Source organism: Lampetra planeri, chromosome 49 (assembly GCF_965212315.1).
Source record: "Lampetra planeri chromosome 49, kcLamPlan1.2.h2, whole genome shotgun sequence".
Lineage (NCBI taxonomy): Eukaryota > Metazoa > Chordata > Hyperoartia > Petromyzontiformes > Petromyzontidae > Lampetra > Lampetra planeri.
Window position 1 is genome coordinate 4139668 of NC_136155.1, and position 20699 is coordinate 4160366.

General features: G+C 49.7%; 1 protein-coding gene across 1 annotated transcript in view; it reads right to left on the reverse strand.

The window, feature by feature from the left end:
• PRDM12 (PR/SET domain 12) overlaps positions 1 to 20499 on the reverse strand; it is a 74211-nt gene extending 53712 nt beyond the window's left edge. Inside the window, exons 1-6 of the mRNA XM_078616011.1 lie at positions 20295 to 20499; positions 8862 to 9070; positions 7022 to 7177; positions 4093 to 4207; positions 1750 to 1760; positions 1115 to 1534 (exon numbers count right to left, since the gene is read on the reverse strand). Of these exons, the coding sequence (XP_078472137.1) occupies positions 1115 to 1534; positions 1750 to 1760; positions 4093 to 4207; positions 7022 to 7177; positions 8862 to 9070; positions 20295 to 20499 (1116 nt within the window). The remainder of the gene's footprint in view (positions 1 to 1114; positions 1535 to 1749; positions 1761 to 4092; positions 4208 to 7021; positions 7178 to 8861; positions 9071 to 20294) is intronic.
• Between the last annotated feature and the right edge of the window lie 200 nt (positions 20500 to 20699).

Below are 20699 nucleotides of genomic sequence, written 5' to 3' on the forward strand. Positions count from 1 at the left end.
TGCCGATGATTCCCGGGGGAAGTGAAAACCAACCCTGAAGTTTCGCCGATTAGAATGAGGATCTGTTTTTATACCGGATGAATACTGCGGAGCTCTACTTCACAAATGTCCAGTAGCTTTACCCCGGTCCGGTGGGCTGATGGATTCATGAGCGTCTGACTCGGGCCAGATCGGGAAAGATGGTGGCTAGATGTTAACTACATCGCCTGGTATACAGGAGGTCGTGGGTTCCATCTCGACCCTAACGCCTGCTGTATATTTGGAGTTTGCGTGTCTCTCTCTTATCATCATCACGGTGGCTAGGAGATGTTAACTACCTCGCCTGGTATACAGGAGGTCATGGGTACAATCACGACCCTGACGCCTGCTGCTGTATATTTGGAGTTTGCGTGTCTCTCTCTCTCATCATCATCACGGTGGCTTGGAGATGGTAACTACCTCGCCTGGTGTACAGGAGGTCGTGGGTTCCATCTCGACCCTAACGCCTGCTGTACATTTTAAGTTTGTGTGTTTCTCTCCCCATGGTCGCGTGGATTTTTCGCTTTTGTCCCTCTACATTTAAAATCAACGTCACGCGTTCAGAGTATTTGACAGCTAAATATTTCCACGTGATAAGCCACTCCCTTGCGCGATCATTTGTGGCCAGGTCTGAAAAAGAGCTACGCAACTCAATGGGCCTTACCGGGTTAAATTAAAAGCGATTAATAGATGAATAGACTGTCGGGTCCTGGAGAGGTGTAGAGAGTCAGGCAGAGACCCCAGATCGATTTGGACGAGGGTCATCACAATAGAAGTGTCGGAGAGAGACTGGGAGGGAGAGGCGTAGGATGGAGAGAGTCACGCCGGACAGCCGTGAAGGAGAGAGGAGTCACAGAGAGTCGGGCAGAATCGAGAGTCACGGACAAACACCCCGGCAGCGCCAATCTCGTCACAGCGCTAAGGCCGGCATGTGGCCGTGCATCGACCCAGCGGCAATCGGAATGCAGCCCGCGGGAAGCGCGTGTGACCGCTGATGCTGCTGCTGCTGATGAAGATGCTGCTGCTGCTGCTGATGATGCTGCTGCTGCTGCTGATGATGCTGCTGCTGATGATTATGATTCTGATTATGGGAGACCGGCACAACGCCGCCGCCGACGCCACCGCCGCCGACCAACGCCGCGGCCGCCGCGGCCGCCGCCGCCGCGGCCGCAGCGGCCGAGAGGGCCGCGGGCCTGTGCCTCGCGGACTTCTGGTGTGCGCGCAGGCCGGCGAGCTGCGAGTAGGCGCTCTGGCACACGTGACACTTGTAGGGGCGCTCGCCCGTGTGCAGGCGCACGTGGTTGCGCAGCGTCGACGACTGGCTGAAGCGGCGGCTGCAGAAGCGGCAGGCGAAGGGCTTGTCCAGCGTGTGGATGCGCATATGCGAGCGCAGGTTGCTGCGCGAGTTGAATCCGCGGTGGCAGATGACGCAGCGCAGTTTGCTGCTCCCGCCGCCGCCGCCACCGCCGAGGTTGCTGCTGTTGCTGCTGCTGAGGCTGATGCTGCTGCTGCTGCTGGCGCTGCTGCTGATGATGAAGCCGCCGCCGCCGCCACCACCGCCGACGCCGACACCTTGGCAGTCGAGAAGTTGGAGTTCGTCTGTTGGGGTCGGGGGGGGGGATAGATATGAAGTCACGGGTCGTGTGATGTGAAGTCACGGGTCGTGTGATATTAATGGCAGACGGATACAAGGACATATGGAGAGATGGACGGACAGGCAGACAGTCGGACCAGCAGACAGACTGGCGGACGGACGGACGGACGGATGGATGGATGGATGGAGACACGGACAGGGAGATATAATCGACGGAGGGACAGGCAAACAGATCGACGGAGGGGGAGATAAATGAGCAAGCAGACAGGGAGACAGACAGAGAGACTAATAGATGGACAGGCAGACGGATCGACAGACAGATGGACGGAGATACAAATAGACGCGTTGACAGACGGTCATGAATATTCGATTTCTGTTTCTTTGGCCGTCGAGTCAAGAGTGGAAATTGAGCCACGCTCCTCGCCCACGGCACTCATCCATCACCGGTACCCACAGTGCCCAGCGGCAGCTGCCACGCAAAGTCACGTGTTGCACACCACTGCTCTGTTGTTGTTGTTATTGTTGCTGCTCCTGTGGTACGTACGTTGTGTGTGCACGTTGAACTTCTTTCGCACCGTACCGTAGCCAACCGTGCTAATCGGAGGTAACGGGGGAAGGACAACGAGACACATCCTCCGCCGTGGAGAGGGGATTTTCTCAACGAAAAACATCGGGCAGGGCCCAGCAGCGATATTGTTCGACTCTGCCGATGAGGCCCGGAAGATCGACTCCGTTAGAGGGATTGTGTTTTGCCTTCTTATGTTTCTTCTTCAATTGCTTAAACAAATGCTACTGCTGGATACGATCAACTCGGGAGATTCCCAACTGCCCTCGGCTGTTTACTCGCCGGCAACAAAGGTAACGCTGGCTGTCTGCCGCTCTCGAGGAATCAAATTAATTGCTTCAGCTTAGAGAGGAACAAAAAACAACGTTTAATTATAGGCCGGGACGAACCCAAAACTTGAGTTAAATATCTCTGCCTCCCCCACCACCACCGCCACCACTCACTCACTCACCCACCCCCCCACCACCACCACTCTATAGGAATATCCAGAGCGGGTTTGATGAGCCGGGGTAGATTTGGAAGGTGAGAGGGGGTTTCACTTCGGGTTTGGGCCACGCGAAAAGTTCCGCGGAAGATGCGAACCCAGAAGAGAGCACGTGGTTCTCTTCTCGCGGCTCCACAGCTCGGCTACGACTTCCACGATGTCTCTCTCACACGAGAGTGCAGTTCTGTGAGCTAAAATTATTTTAAAGTTGCTGTTAGGAATGTTATATTCAAATAGGCCACCAACCCTTAGCACTCACCCTGCCACTGAACCTAACCTTACCCCTAACCATTACTAGCCAACCAAACACAGCAACTACTAACCCTACCGCTAAGGAACTCGTCATCAGCTCACTCGTACTACTAATTGATCTCTCTACTTGTGTGTCTGTCTGTGTCTCCGTGTCTGTGTTTTGTCTCTCTCTCAAATGTTGCATTCTTTGGAATAACGTTAATCAACCAGGTAGGATGTTGACTGTTGTGTTAGCCGACTCTCTGGGTGGTATTGCATTACATTTCTTAGTTTGCTATGTTTTCTTGGTTCTTTCGGTAGTCACGTAGAAGGGAAATAACTAAATAATAAAAATAAAACATAATAAAATTCTCACGACGTTTCGGCCACAACACAAGCAGCCGTGAGAATTTTATTCAATTATGTTTTATTATTTTATTATTTCCCTTGTACGTCACTTTACCGAAAGAACCAAGAAGATGAATCCCTGCAGTCACGAAAGCTTTAAATCGAAATAAAATCCTAACCGGCTTGTCTCTGCGTGTCTGTATCTCCGTGTCTGTCTCTCCGTGTCTGTGTCTCTGTGTGTCTGTATCTGTGTCTCCGTGTCTATCTCTGCGTCTGTGTCTCTGTGTGTCTGTGTCTGCGTTTGTGTCTCTGCGTGTCTGTGTCTCCGTGTCTGTCTCTGCGCGTATGTCTCTGTGTTAGTGCAGCGGTTAGCGCGCTGCGCTATGAACCCAGCGACACGAGTTCGATTCCCGCTCACGGCCAACACCAGTGACGATTATCTGAACCGGTCCCAGGCCTCTCCTAGGTCGACTCAGCCTCAAATGAGTACCTGGTGAGGTGTGTAAACATTGCCACTGGGGAGACAAAGGCGGTCGGGCGTGGTGCTAGCCACCCACCCCCTCCTGTGCCGTTCCGGCCTTCATAGGTGCTTGCTAACAGCACTTGCCCCTACAGTCTGTTAAGGCTATACGGGGAATCTTTGTATCTTTGTCTCTGTGTGTCCGTCTCTGCGTCAATGTGTCTGTGAGTCTGCGTGTCTCCGTGTCTGTCTCTGTGTGTCTGTGTCTCTGCGTCTGTGTGTCTGTGAGTCCATGTCTCCCCATGTCTCTGTAGCTGCGTCTCAATGCGTCTCCATGCGTGTCTGCGGTGTCCGCGTGTCTCTTATCGGCGGTGTCCCCCCTTGCGTCTCACCGTCTTTGTGCTTCTTGCGTTGTTCGTCTTCGATGCCGGGCACTCCGGGGATGCCCAGGAAGGTGTTGTGCGAGAAACTGTACCACACCAGCAGCTCCTGGTCAGGCGGGATGGGCTGCAAATTGAAGAGGAGGAGAAGGCACAGAGAGGGTTACGAATCTATTAGAGGTGGTGCAGTCATCGACTCCGGCTGCTATAGAAAGTCCTTACGCTCGCACCGTTTCGTGAGCACACACGTCATCTTTTTGTATTTTAGTTGTGTTATCCCACCCCCCTCGCGCCTCCGATTCGCGCGGTTGGCTACGTACGGCGCGAAAGAAGTTAAACGTCTCCGACTTACGAACAAAATGAGTTCATGTTGACCGTTCGTAAGTCGAGCGGTTCGTAAGTCGGAACACACAGTAATGTATTGTATTTAAATGCCCCCAACACACACACACGCAAGCGCTCACTCCCAGCGCGAGGCTGACTCTTCACATCTCGTGGAGGATCGCTCAGCTGAGCGAAAATAGTCCCGCGGTGCAATTTGCAAGTGAGAGTTTCGCGTTTTAAGTCAATGGTATATTTATAAAGTCAGCGCGGTGTTCGTAAGTCGAAGACCGACTGTACATACACACACCAGCTACATTGTCTCTCGCACTGGCTACCAGTCAAGTTTCGAGTGGACTATGACATCCTGCTGCTGCTGCTACTGCCGATCTACAAGGTTGTTGAGTGGCGTCGCCCCGACATATCGACAGGAACTGATGATCCTTGTCGACTCTGAGATGTTCGGATAGCCTTGTTCTCGAAGGATTCCGAGGTCAAGGCTCTGCATGGGGTTGTTTGCCACCGTGCACCTCCGAGACCATGGAACGCTTCGCCAATAATTCACTGGTCAACACACTTTTTCTGGCATAAGGTATTCCAAGGGTTTTAAGGTAATTTTGGGGTGCTGATTCCAAATCTGGCATCAGTTATTGTCTATCACATCAGGTTTTTGAGATATAAAATATTGCATTTTCAATAAAAACTGCAGAAGAAAAATATTAAATAAATGTGGATATCTACATAAAATTATATTATAAACACACTATCCTAAAAATACAACACCATATTTTAACACTAAAGCAGTCACTGACTCGCAACAACTTGCAATCATAAGTGACAGAGTTAATTTCGGGTAAAATCAATGAAAATGGGGAATGCCTATAGCATAAAAATGCGATGTGATAAAGCAAATCTGAGATCAGATTTGGAATCAGCACCCTGAAATTAGTCTAAAACAGCTGCAAAAGTCCAGGCCAGATTTTTTTTTTTTGTTGACCAGTGTAATACAATCGGAGTGGTTAGGTATATTGTTTAGGTCCTGTCTTGAAAATCTGTGTATTTCCTGGCTTTCCATACACAGTGGTACATTAGGATCCTAATCACTCACTCGCCAACTCACTCATTCACTCACCCATCCACTAATTAATTCACCCACCCAGCTACCCACTTATTCACCCACCCACTCACTCACGCACATACTCACCCACGAATTCACCAACTCATTCATTCACTCACTCACTCATCCACTAATTAATTCACCCATCCAGCTACCCACTCATTCACCCACCCACTCACTCACGCACATACTCACCCACGAATTCACCCACTCATTCATTCACTCACTCACCCATCCACTAATTAATTCACCCACCCAGATACCCACTCATTCACCCACCCACTCACTCACGCACATACTCACCCACGAATTCACCCACTCATGCATTCACTCACTCACCCATCCACTAATTAATTCACCCACTCAGCTACCCACTCAATCACCCACTCACTCACGCACATACTCACCCACGAATTCACCCACTCATTCATTCACTCACCCAACCATTCACTCACTCACCCACTTATTTTACCCACTCGTTAATTCACTCACTCACCCACTCTCATTCACCCAGGTCACTCTTGCAAATGAGACTCATCCTGATCTCTTCATTTCTCACCTGGTTAAACTAAATCAACTTAAAACTTGACAACTGCAGGGTTGCTCCAATGGGTTAATAATGGTCGTGCCGGAGACAATGAGCGAGCGCTGGTGAAAGCATGGGTTTACATCCAAGTCTTAGCCACCAGACTATCTCAAAAGCGGGTTCTCAAGTTTAGCAAATTGATGGGTCCGTGCCCGGCCACCAATGACCACAAAGACAAAGCGTTCCCGTATAGCCTTATCAGACTGATGGGGCAAGTGCTGTGAGATAATCGTCACCGGTGTTGGTGGCCGTGAGCGAGAATCGAAATCGGGTCTGCCCTAAATTTAATTTTGAGTGAAAATGAAAATCGAGTTTGATTGGCATGCGGCAAACACTCTTTCCGGGGCATGTACTCGTTGTGATGAAGAGGTCTATTGAAGAACTTCAACTCTGTGTCTTTCTGCGTGTCTCTATGTTGCTGTGTGTGTCTCTCCCTGTGTCTTTGTCTCTCTGTCGTTATCTCGCTCTACATTTGTGTGTTGTGTGGCTTTATATCTTTCTCTGTTGCTCTGGCTCTGTTTCTATCCCTCTCAGCATCTCTCTTTCTCCGCTCCTCCGTCTCTTTCCAACATCCCTCTTCATAATCTCTCTCAATCTCTCTCAGTCATCATCATCTCTCTCCATCATCATCTCTCTGCATCTCTCCGTCATCATCTCTCTCGGTCATAATCTCTCTCCATCATCATCTCTCTCCGTCATCATCTCTCTCCATCTCTCTCCGTCATCATCTCTCTCCGTCACCATCTCTCTCCATCACCATCTCTCTCCATCACCATCTCTCTCCATCACCATCTCTCTCCATCACCATCTCTCTCCATCACCATCTCTCTCCATCATCATCTCTCTCCGTCATCATCTCTCTCCATCTCTCTCCGTCATCATCTCTCCCCGTCACTCTCCTCCACCCCTGCGCCCACCTCCAGGGCCTTGTAGTAGATGCTGTTGCCGATCTGCACCACCTCCAGGTTCTGCTCCTGCTCGTTACGCGCACAGCGGATGTAAGTCATCCAGCTGCGGTGGTTGTCCTGGCTCGCGTCCACAAAGTGACGCACCGTGCCATCCTCGTTGAACACCTGGCGAGGACATCGTCATCATCACGAGTTATGATGGTCATCATCAACATGATCATCATCTACCAGTCATGATCATCATAAGCGATCGTCAGCCACGATCGTCATCATCGTTGGCCATGATGAAAATCAACATTATCATCTTGTGATTATCATCATCATCATCAGCCATGATCGTCATCATCAGCCATGGTTATCATCATCGTGATTGTCAGGCATGATGATGATCGTCATCGGCACTTCATCATCATCATCAATCAGCCACGCTCAATCCACTGCTGGACGAAGCCCCCCCCCCCCCCCCAAGCGATTTCTATTTGGAACAACCTCAGCCATGTGCACATCACCCTGCGTTAGAGTAAGTCCCCCGGAAGTTGTCACTGCAGAACTGCCGTCGTAATCGTAATTTACATTTGTGAGGCGCATTTCATCCGCAGATCCCACCAAGCAGGAAATTAACAGACCCTGCAGGGCGATCGGTCAGAACCGGGGGGTGAGGGTGGGGTGGTGGTAAAGGGACAATTTAAAGAGGTGAGATTTTTAGAGACGGGACCTAACGAGCCTTGCGAGCGTTCGTTTCCGGAGTCTGGGAGCTGCGCTGTGCAGGCAAACAACAAAAACATCCCGATCACCCCAGAAAATGAACCTTGACCTGCGAGTACTCAGAATCTGAATCTGTATTTAGACTGGAGGAGGAAACCCGATGAGCTATGAAGCTCTTTTTCACAGATGTCCGGTAGGGGCGGGTCAGAAAGTTACAACAACAACAATAAAAAGTAGACTACGCGATAGGAGTGAAAAGTGTAGGAAAGTTAAGCAAATAAAATTATTAATTTTATTAAATTATTAATTTTATTTTACCAGTTAAGGCCCCCTGAGCTATCAGATTTTGTTATTTCAGAAGCGATTTGACCACAGATGATAGCTCAACGACGTGGCTTAAATATCACGTGGGAATTTATAGCAACCAAATAATCAAAATAATCTAAAGACATCTTTCCTCAGAAGAAGACGATCCAAAGATATCGGGGGGCCTCGTTGGAGAGTAAACGTAGAAGCGATTCTTGAGATGTTAACTACCTTGCCTGGTATACAGGAGGTCGTGGGTTCGATCCCGACACTGACGCCTGCTGCTGTATATTTAGAGTTTGCGTGTCTCTCTCTCTCATCGTCATCACGGTGGCTAGGAGATGTTAACTACCTCGCCTGGTATACAGGTCGTGAGTTCGATCCCGACCCTGACGCCTGCTGCTGTATATTTGGAGTTTGCGTGGCTCTCTGATCATCATCATCACGATGGCTAGGAGATGTTAACTACCTCGCCTGGTATACAGGAGGTCGTGAGTTCGATCCCGACCCTGAAGCCTGCTGCTGTATATTTGGACTTTGTCGAAGTCTCTCTCCCCGTGGTCCCGTTTTTCCAGGTCATCCCGTTTTCCCCTCCACACTTATAAACACGCGATCAGAGTCTTCGGCTGCTATAAATGTCCACACGACGTTAAGAGACTTTGTCGGAGCTCTCATCTGTGGCCAGGGTCGCTTCTGAACAAAAAGAAAGCTACATAACTCAGTAAAGCCTTAACCTGGTTAAAAAAAAAAAAAACTAAGTTTAGTTTATAATTTATCTCAGCCCCCCGTTGCAATGCCCCGGTTTCACGGCTCCATCTGGGTACTCGAGCGAACTAACCTCCCACATGAGGTTGTTGTTCTTGAAGATGTCCACACCGTCCGGGGGAATCATCTTGCCCGTGAAAGGTCCCATCTCGGTCCCCTGCTTGATCCAGGTCCTCGTGTAGATGCCCAGGTCTTCCCCGGGCACGGAGCTTGGCGCCACCGTGAGCTCGGCAGGAAGAGCCAAACTCGACATCTTGTCCAGCTTGGCCAAAGTGGCGACTCCTGCGTGACCAACAACAACATCAACAACATCAACAACAACATCAACAACAACATCAACAACAGCAGCAAACGTCACCACGGCGCTTGTGCCACGCTAGGTGCACTGAAGGTCCTTCCCCAGCACCTCCGATGAGCAGGGTTGGCTACGTACGGTGCGAAAGAAGTTCAAGAGACATGCATACTACGTGAGCAGACCAGACAAAGATCCCCCATGCAGTCCCAACAGGCTGTTGAGGCAAGTGCTGTGAGCGAGAAGCACCTGTGAAAGAAGGCTCGGCTTCAGGCCCACAAGTCTGTAGAGGCTATACCGGGGGGATCTTTGTCTTTGTTATACCTGCGTGTCCACGTGTGTGTGTCTGCGTGTGGATGGTGATGATGATGACGACAACGACGATGATGATGATGACGACGATGATGATGATGATGATGACGACAACGATGATGGTGATGATGACAACGATGATGGTGATGATGACAACGATTATGATGATGGTGATGATAACGACGATGATGATGATGACGATGAGGGTGATGATGACGACGATGATGATGACGACCATGATGACGACGATGATGATGATGACGACGACGATGACGACGATGATGGTGATGACGACGACGATGATGATGATGGTGATGATGACGACGATGAGGGTGATGATGACGACGATGATGGTGATGATGATGATGATGACGACGACGATGACGACGATGATGATGGTGATGATGATGATGACGACGATGATGACGATGATGGTGATGATGACGACGATGATGATGATGACGACGATGACGACGATGATGACGACGATGGTGATGATGACGACGATGATGACGATGATGGTGATGATGACGACGATGATGGTGATGATGATGACGACGATGATGGTGATGATGAAGATGGTGATGATGGTGATGATGATGACGATGAAAGTGCAATCGGCGAGTCTCGCTGTCTCGCGGTCTATACACCCTGTAACCTCACTCCGATCCCATGCGCCTGTCACCCCCCCCCCACCCCGGTGCGTCACTAACCCTCAATGAAATCGTAATGCGCTTTAATGAGCCGAGACCGTACGATCCACTCTCACACTCACACAGTCACACACTCACACACACACTCTAACACTGACACAGTCTCACACACACACTCACACACACACTCTCACACTCACACAGTCTCACTCACACACTCACACAGTCTCACACACTCACTCTCACACACACACACACAGTCTCACACACTCACACACACACTTACACAGTCTCACACACTCATTCTCACACACACTCACACACACACACTCTCACACACTCACTCAAACACTCACACAGTCTCACACACTTTCACACACTCACTCTCACACTCACACACACTCACACACTCACACACACTCACACACACTCACACTCTCACTCACACACTTACACACACACTCACACACACACTCACACTCTCACACACACTCACTTTCACACTCTCACACTCTCACACACTCACAAACACACTTACACAGTCTCACACACACACACTCACACACACTCACACACTCACGCACAAACTCACACAGTCTCACACACTCACTCTCACACACACACTCTCACACACTCACACACACATTCTCACACACTCACACTAACACACTCTCACACACACACACTCGCTCGCAACTCTCGCACGCCGAGCGAGTGAGAACGCGTCCGCCCGGGATACTCGCTTTCGGACCACACGGCTGAGCATTCACATCAGCGCCAAGCAGCGCTCAAACGACGGCATTTAAATCCCATTTCATACCTCAAACTCTCCGCCCGTACCCTCCCCCCAACTTCTCTTGTCCCCCTCCTACCCCAACTTTTTTTTCTTTATTTTTAAAGCCCACGTTTTTGTTACAGAAAAGAGCTCCACGCTTTCTCGTCACGAATTAATGCCTATAAATTCACACGGTGCACGCACTCGCCGCGTATTGCCTAGAGGAATGCGACCGCCATTCATCATTTCGGCGGGGGGTTGGTGGGGCTTTAAATTACAGATACAAAGGTAACCCGGATAGGCTAACACAAGCTGCTGGGGCAAGTGCCCGTTAGCAGGCGGCTATGAACGGCGCACAATAGGGGGGTTTGCGGTGGCGTGGTCAGTATCAAGCCCGGCCGCCTTTGTCTCTCTTATAAAAGTCCTGATTTTTGTGTTTTGTACTGATTTAAGGCTGAGTCGACCTACAGCGGGGAGGCCCAGGAGAGAGAAACGCAGAAACTCACTCGCTGGTCGCGGACCGAATCCTAAGGTGAGTTTATCTTCGGCGCAGAGGTTGGGAGGGGGTGGAGGTTGTTGTAATGTCATCAAAGCTGTCAAACCCCTTGGTCAGTGCCCTACCTCATTACAGACCGAATCAGACCTTACTGGCCACCCCGTGCCCCTTATGAATCTCAACGTTCATCCTACAGAGTACCATCACAAGGGAGAGAAACACAAACACATTGTTGTTGTTGCCCGCATTGAAACGGCTGTACGCCGTGTGGACCTGAAAACTCTATTTCTGTTGCTGGGTGCTCTATTGTTGATGGGACTGCTGTTGCTAGGGCTGGTGTTGCTAGGGCTGCTGTTGCTAGGGCTACTGGTGATGGGGCTGCTGTTGCTAGGACTGCTGTTGCTAGGACTGCTGTTGCTAGGAGAGCTGTTGCTAGGACTGATGTTGCTAGGACTGCTGTTGCTAGGGCTGCTGTTGCTAGGACTGCTGTTGCTAAGGATGCTGTTGCTGGGGCTGCTATTGCTAGGACTGCTGTTGCTATGGCTGCTGTTGCTAGGACTGCTGTTGCTAGGACTGCTGTTGCTATGGCTGCTGTTGCTAAGACTGCTGTTGCTAGGGCTGCTGTTACTAGGCCTGCTGTTGCTGAGGCTGCTGTTGCTAGGGCTGCTGTTGCTGGGACTGCTGTTGCTAAGGCTGCTGTTGCTATGGACTGCTGTTGCTAGGCCTGTTGTTGCTGGGGCTGCTGTTGCTAGGGCTGCTGTTGCTGGGACTGCTGTTGCTAGGGCTGCTGTTGCTGACTGCTGTTGCTAGGGCTGCTGTTGCTAGGTCTGCTGTTGCTGGGGCTGCTATTGCTAGGACTGCTGTTGCTAGGACTGCTGTTGCTAGGACTGCTGTTGCTAGGGCTGCTGTTGCTAGGGCTGCTATTGCTAGGACTGCTGTTGCTAGCACTGCTGTTGCTAGGACTGCTGTTGCTATGGCTGCTGTTGCTAGAACTGCTGTTGCTGGGGCTGCTGTTGCTAGGACTGCTGTTGCTGTCGCTGCTGTTGCTGGGACTGCTGTTGCTAGGACTGCTGTTGCTAGGTCTGCTGATGCTAGGGCTGCTGTTGTTAGGACTGCTGTTGCTAGGCCTGCTGTTGCTGCGGTTGCTGTTGCTGGGGCTGTTGTTGCTAGGGACTGCTGTTGCTAGGGACTGCTGTTGCCAGGGCTGCTGTTGCTAGGACTGCTGTTGCTGGGGATGCTGTTGCTGGGGCTGCTGTTGCTGGGGCTGCTGTTGCTAGGGACTGCTGTTACTACGGACTGCTGTTGCTATGGCTGCTGTTGCTAGGACTGCTGTTGCTAGGGACTTCTGTTGCTGGGACTGCTGTTGCTAGGACTGCTGTTGCTAGGGCTGCTGTTGCTAGGGCTGCTGTTGCTGTTCTTCCCTCTCGCTACTTTTCCCACGAACTGCTGCTGATACGCCTGCCACAGCACGTTACGGCAAAAAAAATTAAACCCCGCCAAGTTTGTGAGTGCGTGCAAGTGTGTGTGTGCATGTGTGTGTGTGTGAGTGTGCAAGTATGAGTGTGTGCAAGTGTGTGTGTGTGTGCAAGTGTGTGTGTGTGTGTGTGCAAGTGTGTGTGTGTGCAAGTGTGTATGTGCAAGTGTGTGTGTGTGAGTGTGTGTGTGCAAGTGTGTGAGTGTGTGCGAGTGTGTGTGTGTGAGTGTGTGTGTGCAAGTGTGTGTGTGCAAGTGTGTGAGTGTGTGTGTGCAAGTGTGTGAGTGTGTGCAAGTGTGTGTGTGTGAGAGTGAGTGCGTAAGTGACGGTGTGAAAATGTGAGCGCGCGCGTGTGTGTGCAAATGTGTGTGAGTGTGTGCAAGTGTGTGTGTGTGCAATTGTGTGTGCGTGCAAGTGTGTGTGTGCACGCCTTCACACACACACACACAAGTGACCGTGTGTGTCTCAGTCAGTGTGTGAGAGCGTGGCGAGCACGTTAGAATGAGCGTGCGACTCAGTGAGTGCGAGCGAGCGAGCGAGGAGCGGTGGTGCAGCGGTTAGCGCGCTGCGCTACGAACCCGGCGACCCGAATTCGTTCCCCGCTCGCGGCCACCAACACCAGTGACGATTATCTGAACATCGCCGCTGGGGAGACAAAGGCGGCCGGGCGTGTCTCTGGCCACCCCACCCCCTCGTGTGCCGTGCCGGCCTTCAAAGGTGCCACTCGCAAGCAGCACTTGCCCCAACAGTCTGTCAAAGGCTACACGGGGGATCTTTGTATTCGTCTTTGGAGTGCGGAGAGATCGATTGGGGAGGCCTTCATCCAGCAGGGGATTGACCATGGCTGTTGATGATGATGATGATCAATTGTTATAAAAAAAATAGCTCTCAGCCGGTTAAATACGGGACAATTGTATTGGCATTACGCCTAGATGATTAACAATGGTTGAAATGTAAAATGCGGCATGATACAATCGACTTTACACCTCTATCAACATTGGTTAATTGAAGTATAGTAAACATCTCACGCAGACAAAGATCCCCCGCGTAGCCTTTCACAGACTTTGGGGCAAGTGCTGTAGGACCTATTAACGGGACACGAGAGAGAGAGAGAGAGGATGGTGTGGCCAACACCACGCCCGGCCGCCTTTGTCTCTCCAGCGGCGATGTTTACCACACACCCTGCACCACGTACACATTTGAGGCTGAGTCGACCTAGGGGAAGCCCGGGACCCGGTTCAGAGACTCGTCACTGGTGCTGGCCGTGAGCGGGAATAGAACTCGGGTCGCCGAGTTCGTAGCGCGGCGCTAACCGCTGCACCACCGCTCCCCATATCTATATAAAAACACACACACCTACATATATACATGTGTGTGCGTCTATGTAATCTAGTTATGCGTGCATACTATATATACCTAGGATGTCGGATGTCATGTGCGTTTGTTTTATGTACGTATATACACATACAAACACGCGCTTTGTTCACACACAAAAGCTAAATGTCCCCCGTGTAGGCATACACGCTGTTGGGGCAAGTGCAGTTAGCGAGCACCTATTAAGAGCGACGGAGCCAGTACCATCCATGCCCGGCCGCCTTTGTCTCCCCGCACCAGGTGCTCATTTAAAACTCGGGCTGCCTGCTTCGTAGCGCGGTGTGCTAACCACTGCGCCACCGCTCCCCACACGCACATCCGATTAGCACGCTTGGCTACGTACGGTGCGAAAGAAGTTCAACATACGTATGGCATATACTATATCTGGCAATGTATTAACACGAATAAATATGTAAGTGGTGCTTTTTTATTATCAGATTGTTATTTTATACAATAAGCTGATTGTATATTAGAATTGAAAACAAATAGAAATATATCTGGAAAATCCATTGCGTTTCACGTTTTAATGTCTATCACGCAATGATTATAAAACATCAACACATGTTTAACACGGAGGCTTTCGCGACCAATATCATCCATAATAGAGGGTTTTTTTTGGGTTAGATCGCGTCAATATATAAATGTGTTGTTAAACCCACCACCACCCGACACAGCCAACTAGTAAGGTTTGTCACGTAAACAGAACGTGGCCAATTCGTCACTAGTACAGCACACTGGTGTGTTGGAGAGCCAAACCACAACATTAACAATCTGAGTACGACGTTTCGACAGTAATTACAACCAGCTTCATCAGGCGACAGCCAGATTTGTGGAGAAATCCACCTGTTTCGTTTCGTTAAATATACTTACACACACGCATTTTAGCGAATAAGTAAAACGGCTCTTATCCCTATAGATAGGCCCATTCGAATTCCATCTAGTTTAACGAAGTGAACATTATTATTCAGTTTGCGAGCACCTATTAAGACAAATTGTTCGCGGATGTGCAGCTGTGTATCTCTCCGTTGTTTCCTGGTCGCAATCGGCTGTTGTTCAGCCGCGATGTCCGACGTTTTGGTGCCAGCAGGTGCAGCGCACAACGTCGGATATCGTATTGGAAAACGCATCGTTTCACACACACACGTGTGTGTGTGCGAACCAGACGACCCGAGTTTGTTTCCTGCTTACGGCCAACACCAGTGACGATTATCTGAACCGGCCCTGGATAGACTCAGTAACTGATTTCGATCTGAAACATCGCCGGCCTTAATAAGTGCTCGGTAACGGCACTTGCCCCACACGTATGTGAAGGCTATACGGGGGGGGGGGATCCTTTGTCTTTGTAAGATCGTGAGAGGCGGTGACCATTTGTGGATGCCTTAATCCAGCAGTGGATTGGTGATGATGATGATGTAGTGAATACGGGTGCAACAAGTTTAGCAATTGCCCCGAGTTTTAATTGAAAATCCATTCATATGAATTGTTCGCGAGCACCTATTACATACAGCGTGTGCGTACACAATATATACAGTCATCATATCTCGTTATTTGGCGACCCAATATACAGAATTTCGGGTGCACGTAACTTATAAATTAGGGATCGAATTGGATAAACGTTACTTTAAATCCGCTTGAACAATTTTACGATTTTTTGAATCTCTAAATAACAATTTTGCTTTTATATCCATATACTGTATCGTTTTCTGCCGATTATATGACGCTCTGGAAAATAACTGCAGTGTTAGCGAGCATCTATTGAGCTATATACACATAGTTCGTCCATGCATGCGCATACTTGAAATGCACACGCATATATAAAACCAATCACACCACGTTGAGAGGAGGTGGATAAATTAAGCTACAGAAGCGGGGGACTGCTGTTGTGATCAGGCCTTCATCCAGCAGTAGATCGATAAAGGACCGATGCATCAAATTATATATATAAACACACACAAAATACCAAGTTCCCCCGTACAGCCTTAACAGACTGTTGGGGCAAGTGCTGTATGCGAGTAGCACCTACGAAAGCTGGCACGGTACACGAGGGGATGGCTGAACAGCCCCACGGCCCTGCCGTCTTTGTCTCTCCCAGTGGCGATGTTTACGCACCGCGCCAGGCGCTCTCCCACGCGACCCGCGAGAGCTCCACACTTCACCGCGCACCGAATCGGTGAATCGTCGGTGCAGACGGGGGAGTCACATCACGTGAACGCTGTTCAAAGAAGTGCAAGGCAGCTTTGCATCTTACTACGCTGTCGACCCCCCCCCCCCCCCAGTTGACAGGTGTTGGGGGGGAGGCGGTGAGTGATCACCCATCCCAGGCCTAAATGCCTGCTTAGCTTGGTGGTAAAATCGTGCGATCACAGAAACTGTGGACGCGGTTGAGAAAGGGGACGAGACGCTATGGCGATGGGGATTGCACGATTCGTATTGAATTCTGACCTAACCCCTCCCCACTCTCATCCTCCTACCCCCCCCCTTCTCACTCCACTTGCCCCCCCCTCCACCTTCTACAAACACTGCCCCTTCATCCGTGCCTTACAGTCAATGAGTATTGGACGAAGCGTGCAGAGCGCCCCAATTAGCGCTATTGTGCCACTTAATTTGTTACTTTTCATGGTTGAAAGTTGGGGATGGGTGGAGAATTGGGGCCTTGGATGAGGGTGGTGGGGTGGTGGGGGGGCTAAGTGTTGGAGGGGAAGAACTCTCCGTGGGGGGGCCAATGGTTACTTGATTTGTGTGAAGTCTTTTGGGGTTTTTTCATTGCGTTCAGGATTTTTTTTTTTATATCAAAAGTGCCCCAGACTGAATGTTGTGGCATCAACGACCACGTTGGCTTTACCCAGAGACAGACACTGATCGTACCTTGGATTGCCGAGGAAATCCTACGGAAGTGTTTGTTGTTTTAAAGTCAATGCGAATGGAACGGTGATGAATGGAACGGTGATGAATCAATTGACGTCATTTGTATAAATATGCATCAACACCACTACCACCAGAGGAATAAAATGATCATCATCGTCGGCATCATCATCATCGCCGCCATCAGCATCATTACCATCGCCATCATCATCGCCATCGGCATCATCATCAACTTTAGTTGTTTGACCATACTTCACCACACTGCTCAGTGCGGGTTCGTGAAGCGTGGTGGGGGGCGGGTGGTGGTTTGGATCAGGTTGCCGCCGGCAATGCAGTATATAAAGGCAGTATATCAGTGCAGTATATAAATGCAGTATATCAATGCAGTATATCAATACAGTATATAAATTCAGTATATAAATGCAGTATATAAATGCAGTATATCAATGCAGTATATCAATGCAGTATATAAATGCAGTATATAAATGCAGTATATCAATGCAGTATATCAATGCAGTATATCAATGCAGTATATCAATACAGTATATAAATTCAGTATATAAATGCAGTATATCAGTGCAGTATATCAATGCAGTATTTCAATGCAGTATATCAATGCAGTATATAAATGCAGTATATCAGTGCAGTATATAAATGCAGTATATCAATACAGTATATAAATTCAGTATATAAATGCAGTATATCAATGCAGTATATCAATGCAGTATATCAATGTAGTATATCAATACAGTATATAAATTCAGTATATAAATGCAGTATATCAATGCAGTATATCAATGCAGTATATAATGCAGTATATCAATGCAGTATATCAATGCAGTATATCAATGCAGTATATCAATACAGTATATAAATGCAGTATATCAATGCAGTATATCAGTGTACATAACCGTACATATGAATACAAATATACTTGTATATGTAAGTGAAATCAAAGTTCATTCCGCTCAGTCGACTGATCAGGCCACGTTCTGGTCGTTAAAACTCGACAGATGTGATGAGACAACGCGAATTAAAGTGGGAACGTGTCAGACCCGTGACGGCAGGACCCTCTCAATGAGAGTCGCGAGACTCGGTGAAGCTTTGTCTGGGTACGAACAAAGCAAAGGTGCAATGAAGCTGCTGACGATGTCATAAAGGACACGCTGTTTTTGTTCTTTATGTCAGTTGAACACGTGTTTAAATATGAATCAATTTTTTTTTTAATCGAAGCATGCCGATGCTGATGTTGTTACAATCCACAGCGTCTGCGGATATCAACGTCTGGAACGGAGCACGTTCACGTCGTGATTTTTAGTCTGAAAAAACATCGAAATGTACATACATTTCCCCGACCACCGTTTTCACTCAATTGCTACCTTTTTTCGCCGGGATCGTGGGCAAAAAAAATGTAGGAAACAGAAAGAGACCAAAGTGAAATGGCGAAGGCGGGAGCGAGTTCGCTCCACGTTCAGTGGAGGAACTTTTGGACTCGCTCCAAAGAGGTCGCGTTGAATGCAATCGCGAGACTTCAATTTGCACTCAGGAACTTGACAGAGGAGGGATACGACGACGATGGCGATGATGAAGATGACGATGAGACTCAGACGAGTGCTATGAACATCGGTTCACAAGTTCATGGTAGACGATTTGTACAATTTGACAGTACATTTTTTTTACATCGAAGTCAAATAATTCAATGAAAAATTAGAAAATCTCAGCGAATTATTTTTTCCCCTTCATATTATTGTATGCGTGGCTGTATGAAATGTATCGATCTTCATTGCTCAAATATAAAAGCGGCTTCCACATTCGTGGTACGAATCTGAAAATGTTTCGCCCGGCTACAGATGTTGTTCTACGGTTGCTGCTGGTGGTAATGTTAGTGCCGATGATGATGGTGGTGATGGTGGTGGTGATATTGATGTTTCTCGTGGTGGCGAAATTGCCGCAACTATCGCTGCTGACAATGTAACGCCGCAGCGTTATCCCACAAAGTCATCATCATCATGGCAGAGAACATCTTCACAGACTCACAAAGAGGCGCACACTCATGTCACCTACAGAGACACACACAGACAAAGAGACCCCTCCCCCCGTATAGCCTCAGCAGACTGTTGGGGCAAGTGCAGGACAAAGACACAGATCCCCCGTATAGCCTTAGCAGACTGTTGGGGCAAGTGCAGGACAAAGACACAGATCCCCCGTATAGCTTCAGCAGACTGTTGGGGCAAGTGCAGGACAAAGACACAGATCCCCCGGATAGCCTTAGCAGACTGTTGGGGCAAGTGCAGGACAAAGACACAGATCCCCCGTATAGCCTTAGCAGACTGTTGGGGCAAGTGCAGGACAAAGACACAGATCCCCCGTATAGCCTTAGCAGACTGTTGGGGCAAGTGCAATACAAAGACACAGATCCCCCGTATAGCCTCAGCAGACTGTTGGGGCAAGTGCAGGACAAAGACACAGATCCCCCGTATAGCCTTAGCAGACTGTTGGGGCAAGACAAAGACACAGATCCCCCGTATAGCCTTCACAGACTGTTGGGGCAAGACAAAGACACAGATCCCCCGGATAGCCTTAGCAGACTGTTGGGGCAAGTGCAGGACAAAGACACAGATCCCCCGGATAGCCTTAGCAGACTGTTGGGGCAAGTGCTGTTAGCGAGCACCTATGAAGACCGTCTTTGTCTCCCCAGTGGTGATATTTTACACACCGCACCAGGTACTCATTTGAGGCTGAGTCGACCTAGTCGATGCCCAGGACCGGTTCAGACAATCGTCACTGGTGTCGGCCGTGAGCGGGAATTGAACTCGGGTCACTGGGTTCGTAGCCCAACGCGCTAACCGTGACGCTACCCCTCCACGAGTTGAGACACACACAAGAGAGACACACACAAGAGACACACAACAACAACTAAGTATCGGTAACGTCACCACGGCGCTTGTGCCAGGCTAGGTGCAGCGTTAAGTTCCACGTGAAGCCGGTCGAACCCCCCCAGCTGGCAAGGAGGTCGCCGGGACAGACCCAGCAGGTGCCACGATTTCGACCGCGGTGCCCACACACAGCACCCACTTTCTACGCCGCAGACACAGTAACTGGACACGGCTCACCACTCATCACTCACCTCCCGAGAAGCTAAACGGGGGCAGCACGCCGGTGACCATCGCATCGCCGATGCCGCGCGACGTCTTGAACGCTCCGCTGGATCTCTCGCCGACGACGCCTCCTCCTCCGACGACGCCTCCTCCTCCGACGACGCCTCCGCCGACGCCGCCGCCGTCTCTCTGCTCGTTGAGAGCGCTGCGCCAACGGCCGTACAGGAAACTGTGGAGTATGTCCGACGTGATGATCTCGGCCAGGGACGAGAGGCCGGACGGCTTGAGCGAGAGGCTCGGCCTGAACGCCTGAAGTTCGCTCGCCACGGCTTGAGCGGCGAACAGAATATGGGTGGTGCTGGCAAATGCCGACATGGTTTTGACTGGTGTGTGTGTGTGGGGGGGGGTTCTGAAACGAACTAAAATTCGCAGGAGGTCTCACGGATATATCTATAATTTTTTTTAATTCTTTCCAAGGAGGTTGAGTGGGTGGGAGGAGATGTAATTATTTGAGTTGAAGATGGGTTTTTTTGTGTCTGTTTTGTTTTTGTTTTAACGCTTGTGCAGTGGCATGC